This window comes from Scylla paramamosain, chromosome 9, assembly GCF_035594125.1.
Source record: "Scylla paramamosain isolate STU-SP2022 chromosome 9, ASM3559412v1, whole genome shotgun sequence".
NCBI lineage: Eukaryota > Metazoa > Arthropoda > Malacostraca > Decapoda > Portunidae > Scylla > Scylla paramamosain.
In genome coordinates this window covers 29,212,501-29,220,000 of record NC_087159.1, presented here as the reverse complement: position 1 = coordinate 29,220,000, position 7,500 = coordinate 29,212,501, and the positions used below count along the sequence as shown (strand labels likewise).

At 38.8% G+C, this 7,500-nt stretch overlaps 1 protein-coding gene across 3 annotated transcripts in view; it reads right to left on the bottom strand.

Moving 5' to 3' along the window:
• Positions 1 to 7,500, bottom strand: part of LOC135103845 (sodium-coupled monocarboxylate transporter 2-like) — a 27,402-nt gene that overhangs the window by 327 nt on the left and 19,575 nt on the right. For 2 of the 3 annotated variants that reach the window (XM_064010692.1, XM_064010693.1), the window contains 4 exons: positions 7,465 to 7,500; positions 4,608 to 4,864; positions 1,392 to 1,492; positions 1 to 210 (listed from right to left, as the gene is read on the bottom strand). The exon at positions 1 to 210 is cut by the window's left edge and continues 327 nt beyond it; the exon at positions 7,465 to 7,500 is cut by the window's right edge and continues 119 nt beyond it. In XM_064010692.1, coding sequence (XP_063866762.1) covers positions 47 to 210; positions 1,392 to 1,492; positions 4,608 to 4,864; positions 7,465 to 7,500 — 558 coding nt within the window. In that variant the 3' untranslated portion in view covers positions 1 to 46. Of the gene's footprint in view, positions 211 to 1,391; positions 1,522 to 4,607; positions 4,865 to 7,464 lie in introns of all 3 variants that reach the window. The other variant, XM_064010694.1, reaches the window with a different exon arrangement.

The window sequence follows — 7,500 nt, the reverse complement described above, 5'->3', positions numbered from 1 at the left end:
CAGCAAGTCGTAAGGACGTATGAAACCGTCATTTCTACCGATAAGGTTAGACTTCTTGTTTCTTGGGCAACATTGTAAGGCTGGTTTCTTTATCAACAAGATTTCTTGGCTTTCTCTTGGAGGTAAACAATATATTCCACACCCAAGCGTACATTTTCGCACTCGTTTGGTTCACTAGTCGAGGATCCAGCTTCCCGGGGAGCAGTGGACCTGTTGAGTAAAAAGAAATAAATAAAAATAAAAATAAAAAGTACAGTAATAAGAGAAGAAAATAGACACATGCTGGTAATCCTTCCAATGTCTACTTAGACTATTTATTTTCGTGTGTCAATAATATGAGAGAGCAATTGCAGACTAGCAACTAGAGACAAAACATTTCTATTCACAGTGCACTTCCACTTCATGCACGTGAACTTTAAGGATTTACGCAATATTAAATGTACACACAATGTGTGTGTGTGTGTGTGTGTGTGTGTGTATATATATATATATATATATATATATATATATATATATATATATATATATATATATATATATATATATATATATATATATATATATATTTATTTATTTATTTATTTATTTATTTACTTATTTATTTATTTTCATGTGTCAATAATATGAGAGAGCAATTGCAGACTAGCAACTAGAAACAAAACATTTCTGTTCACAGTGCACTTCCACTTCATGCACGTGAACTTTAAAGATTTATGCAATATTAAATGTACACACAATGTGTGTGTGTGTGTGTGTGTGTGTGTATATATATATATATATATATATATATATATATATATATATATATATATATATATATATATATATATATATATATATATATATATATATATATCCCGCGGGTGTGTGACGTAGAATGAGCCTGAAGGGATGGTTGTGCCGAAAGGAGAGGCGGAGATTTTGGATATTTGAGAAATTGAACAGTATTGAGTTTAATCTGCCAACATCAGTATTGAGAAAATACAGATGTCGAACATTCTATGGCCACCCTATACGTGACGAGTTGGGCATCTGAAAACTTTGGTGGGTGTTCATATTGTTCCACGATTAGTTTTGTTTTAATGTAAACAGCTAACATCTTGCACTGGGTTTGTCGCTCCCTGAGCGAGATAGATTGATGAAAACAAGTCATCACCGTGATTATAAAACGCTGAAGATTCAGGTAGTGTTGTCCTACATAGTGAGCTCGTTCGAGTTGTATGTTCGACAACCCCAGTTTGTCTTCCAATACTTGACAAACCTTCCTGGCTGACTGCTCCTGGGTTTCACTTGGATCTTCTTGCTTACAGATTGTCCTTTTAGGACGTTCACTCAGATATGTATGTAGGAAAAAGACAAATACAGAAATTAAGGTTTCACAACAGACTTACCAGTGAACAAAGAGACGAAGCTGCTCACAACCATGGTGATGATGATGCCGCTGACGCCGAAGAAACAGTAAGAGATGTCGTACAACGATTTCTCCCCCGGCCTGTCAAAACACAATACTTGATGCCATACCTGTTCGAAAACCTTTGTGAAAAATCTTTATAAATCCCAGTAAGTAATGATTATTTACAATGGGTACCGAAGTGAATTATTATACAGTATGCATCGGGTTATGGTGTGACTCGAGTATACTCAATATAGAAGTTATCGGTAAGTTAAAAGGGAACAAATATCATTGATATGTCTACAGAAGTTGAAGTTAGCTCATGGTATTATTTCGCTAAGTAAAAAGAAGATAAAGTTCCCTTTGTGCCTTTACATAAACACGAACATCATTTGTTGATTTAAATTGTCACAGTGGCTAACTTAACCGAGTGGCTTGGCCTCTTGCGGGAACCACACTAACTCGGCTTCCTATGTAAGGAGCAAAAGATGAGAATGGTGCATCTCACGGAGACACCACAGAAACGAAAGACATCATAAAGCAGAATATCACACGAAAAACCTAGAATCTTACGTAGTGTTTTACTTGACAGTGGAGTGTGTGTGTGTGTGTGTGTGTGTGTGTGTACACCACACTCCGATTCGTAAGGATCTTGAGTTCTATAACGTAGTTTCGGGCTGCGACTCGTGATTTCCGATTTTCATTTATAAAAACTGTGGGTATGCATTTCTGTCGTCTCTGTGGTATCTTTGTGGCCGTCAAATCTCATGTGTGAAAGAGACTTGGTTTCTGGGTCTCGTATTTGACATGAGTGATTTCCGTTTTATTAAGACTGCATGTATGAAGGCATTAACTCCAAGAAAGCTCTTGCTCACATATCCTGAGGTGCTGACAGGGAAAGTTATCCTTTCTAAATAAGGATACGGAGATATTTATTCTTTTGCTACTGAAACCCGCCTCCGTGTATCGTGTATTGAACTCTGTACACCTTATCAGTGTTCGTTTGGCAACTGTAGCATTTTGCTCGTCCGCTATACAGAGTTTATTATTAGGTGATGGAGTCTTCCCATTGGATTTACGCCTCCATCCTTTGATGATGAGATGCTGGTACTGTGTTCAGCGTCTTTCAGAATCTGTTTCCTGTACAACAGTCTCATGAAATTACGGTTCACTATTTCATGCTGCCCGCCTAAGTCTGCCTCATCCGTTCTGTGGCAGGGTTGCATCTGTTATGGCAAATTTGAACATTCCTTACTTGTCAGTCTGCCGGCATCGGTTTCCCAAAGTAGGCTATTGGCAGATTCCTTTAATTCAGACATGTGTTCTTGTAATTGATATAGAGAGCTCTTTTTCTGATTTCCATTCACGTCCTTTATTCATAGGACATTCCTCGGTTTATGCTGATTGAATACCTGCATATATAGGTGGTTCTAAATCTGATGCTGTTAGTTTTGGTGCCGTCTTTTCCTCCTTTCACGGGAGGTGACAGTTTTCCGAAGACAGCATCGTTATTTACTGCCAAGCTCTTTGCCATTATACTTGCCCTTCAGATAATTTTAACTCTCTCTCTGTACCTTATTATTTTTAGTGACTCACAAAGCGCTCTATTTGGCCTATCAAATCTTATTCCATTTAATACTCATTCACTGCTTTTATTCACTGTAGAATGGCTGTTCATATTAAAACAGCGGGGGCCACCAAGTATAATTCTTCTGCATCCCAGCCCATCTGGGTGTCCCATGAAACGAACGGACAGACAGAGTTTCGAAAGAGGCGTCCATTTGGGCGGCGTTCCTTGGACGGTGACAGCAGAGGTGGAAGGCCTCTGCTAGAATCGGGGAAATTTCGACTGCCGATATTCGTCCGTGGAATTATGTGCAAGTGAGTGGACATCAAATAGAGATTTCCCTGGCTTGTCTGAGCACGGGTCACACGAGTATCACATATGTTTATCTCATGTCCCGGGAAATACAGCCATACTGTGATGACTACTGAGTCCCCCTTACAGTGCGACACTGTCTGGTAGTGTCCCAGTCTGATGGATCTGCGTAAGAAATACCTCTAAGGTTTTCATGGTGAGGATGGGACTTTCCGTATCTCGCTGATACTTGGAAGGCTCTTTCCTCAGGATGTGAGGATCTCATGTTTTTGGAGAAGGTTGGCCTTTTGAATAGAATATTATTAATTTAACTTACTTTACTAGTAAAATAGTATTAAGCAAATATTTAAACTTGCACAGGGAGAACCTGGAGGCAAGTGAGGCAGAGACATAAAGAACAATGCTGGGTCCTAGGGCATGGGTCAGTGGGGTCAGTGCCTTCGGTATAAAACGAACAACACCAGACGTACTGTTGTGGGTCAGTGGGGTCAGTGCCCTCGGTACAAAACGAACAACACCAGACGTACTGTTCTGGGTCAGCGGGGTTGATGCCCCCTCGCTTAAAACTGATATGTTCAAATAGCAATCCTCTTAATTTCCTTTTTATATATTCACATTTTTAGTGAGCTTCAGTATGTTTTTATCATACAACAAATTTGTTTTTAATATCAGTATTTTAACATACCATCTTAGTTGACTTAATTAAACATTTTGCAGCAGCACCATATGATCGTGACGTTGCGGCACTTTAACCTAAATCAGTCAATGAGAAGGAAAAAAAACAGGGAGGGCCAGCAGGAGGTTTGCAGCACCCCTTCACCCTCAGGCATGCACACCTCAAAGGGAATAAGTATGTCATAGCAGGAGGTGTTTATTACCTCCTGCCAGCTGTTTTTATTGCTGCTTTTATTTATATTATTATTGTTGTCTTTATGATGATGATGATGATGATGATGATGATGATGATGATGATGATTGTTATTATTATTATTATTATTATTATTATTATTATTATTATTATTATTATTATTATTATTATCATCATCATTGTCATTATCATTATTATTATTACTATCATCATTATAATTGTGAAATATTACTATTATTACTGTTATCACTATATTGTTATTATTATTTTTGATAACTAAATCCACACAATGAATTGTACAGCATAATGAAATAATAGTAGTAATAATGATAATAATAATAATAATAATAATAATAATAATAATAATAATAATAATAATAATAATGATAATAACAATAGTAATACTAAGGAGAATGATAATAACATCAATAGCCATAATGATTAAATTAGTAGTGTAAACTACTTACACAGGCGAGGATCCATCGTGCAAGGTTGTGTTGTGCTGCAGGTCCTCCAGAAAGGCAGAGGTGTACAGCAGGTCTTCGGGCACCATGGTAGTGTTCAGGATGGCGGCAGTGCTGGTGTTGGCAAAATGGAGGGCATTCTCGGGGCATCCCGCTGTGGAGAGCGGCAGTTTTTGGGGAGACCCTCCTCCCCGGTGGAATTTGCCTATCACAATAATGACGTTGTAGCAGAAGGCCGTCAAGAAGCCCACCAGCATACCCTGAGGACAGAAACATAAACTGTCTCAACAGAAAATGTCTTGAAAATAGACGAAAAGTTTGGCCACATATGTATACAACCAACCGTCAATTGCGAGTTTTGTCCATTATAATAAGCAAAATGTATTAGACTACATAAATAACTTTTTCTTTTCTTTCTACATTATTCTCCTCTGGTTTACGCATTCATTCTTTCTACGTAAGAAGCCCACTGAGGTGCCAGTCCTTAAAGAAAAAGCCAAAAGAGCTATCATTATTGGAGGATAAGTGTCTTGAAAGCTTCCTCTTGAAAGAGGTCAAGTCATAGGAAGTTGGAAATACAAAAACAAGCAGGGAGTTCCAGAATTTACTAGAGAAAGGGATGAATGATCAGAGACGTGGACAAAATTAAAGTGAGAGGAAATAAAAGAAAATTGTGCAACGAGACCGCGGGAGGAGGAAAGGCTTGTAGTTAGCAAAATCAGGAGAGTAATTAGCGTGAAAATAGCGGCAGAAGATAGCAAAAAATGCAACACTCCCGCGGAGAGAGAGGCTGAGGACAATCAGTTAGCAGAGAGGAGTTAAGACAAAATTATTTTGATTCACCCGATACAGAAGGCCAGCGTGAATGGAATCCCCTCATATATGTGAAGCATACTCCATACATGGTCGGATTAAGCTCCTGTATAGAGGTAGCAGTTAGGAGTGTTAGAAAAATCGGGAAGACAGCTCAGCATTTCTGACTTCATAGAAGCTGTTTTAACAATACGAAATGTGAAGTTTTTAGTCTAGTAAATTATTAGTGAAGGACGATGTTGAGTGTAGAAGAGGTCAGGTGAGTATCATGGAAGTAGACGGGATAGCTATCAGGAAGATTACGTCGAGTTGATAGGAGGAGGAATTGGATTAATGAGTAATAGGAGAGAATAGGTAACAGGACAGAATCCTGAGGAATACCACTGTTAATAAACTTAGGAGAACATTGACCATCTACCATAACATCAATAGGACGGTCAAAAATTAAACTTGGGGTGAAGTTACAGAAAAAAAAAAGATAGAAACCGTATAATGGTAGACTGGAAATTAAAGCTTTGTTCCAGTCTCTATCAAACGTTTTTGATATATCTAAGGCAACAGCGAAAGTTTCACCGAAACCTCTAAAAGGGCATCACTAAGATTCAGTAAGGAAGATCAGATCATTAGCAGAGCGGCAACAATGGAACCCATACTGGCAATAAGATATAACGTTGTGAAGTAATAGAGGTTTAAGAATCTTCTTATCTAGAAATGATTAAAATACTTTAGAAAGGCAGGAACCAGATTGGTCAGTGGAGGGAAAGGAAACCCAAAGTTGGTGGTGAGTTTTGAGGTCTCCAAGAATTGAGATCTCCACGAAAGAAGAGAGACAGGATGTGCTCCACTCTGCAGTGCAACATTGGGCTTTGAATTGAAAATGAGGATAGAGAAAGGAGGGAACAGAGAAAAGCTTCCTATCAATTGCCTTAGACACCTAGCTGTGTTTCGGTGAGGAAAAGGAGATGAGGTTTAGTAGAGGGGAAGCGGTGTGCCACAGGTTGAAAATTAGATTTAAGGGCGAGAATGTTGCAGAGGATGATGAAGAAAAGTTGATGGAGGTGTCAAAACACTTAGGGTCGATACAAGAAGAACAGTCATATGGGAACATTTATGGTCCTCCTACAGAAGGGAACTCCGAGGCTGGTGTAGGAGTTGCCATATTGAAAATCTGAATTTTGAGTGGTGGGTGTGAACGTACTAAGTGCATGTGGTGTTGTGTGAAGGAAGCGACCTTTCTTTAGAGGGCAAGCCTGTGATTGCCCCATTATGCTGTGCGATGCAGAGGAAAACGTTGAGGGAGGTTACAGCTGGGTAAAAGACAAGTTCACAGCATGCACCTGGTCCAGTGTTTGTGAGATCTCTCTGAGAGTAATTATCGTTTCGGCAGGTGTTTACTGCCTCTCTACTCTTATCAAAATCCTTCTTGATCGTTTCGGTTCACTCTCTGGTATTCATCCTTAGAAAACTCGTGGTTCAAAATAATCCAGCATCGTAGCCCCATGTCAGGAAATGACTATGTGTGTTCCCGTCAGTTCCTCGGACACCTACACCAAATATCTTGCTATCTCCTACTTTTTTTTATACTAACGTATGCAACATTCGCTAATAACTTCTGGTCTGCAGATTAACACCTCATTTCCACCAAGCTTCATCTTTACTGCTCATTGAAGCTCTGGAATCTGACAGTGTATCTTTCTCTATTCCATTATATTTTTCTGTCCTCAATTTCAGTTCAAAAGCAAGTTATTGCGTCCATGTACGTAACGACACATTTCCATCTTCTACTCATACATCAACATCTACAACATTCATCTCTTTTGTGCATCTTACCTAACACCGACTATAGAAAATCTTTGACCTGATGAATAAAATGAGAGAGAGAGAGAGAGAGAGAGAGAGAGAGAGAGAGAGAGAGAGAGAGAGAGAGAGAGAGAGAGAGAGAGAGAGAGAGAGAGAGAGATTCATTGATCCTATTTTATGTGTAATAACATTCACTTAGAGAACAGCATACATGTATAAGTCATGTATGAAGTAATTTATGACTTACTTTTGAGTTGACCCAAGGAATGTAAATGCCGGTGAT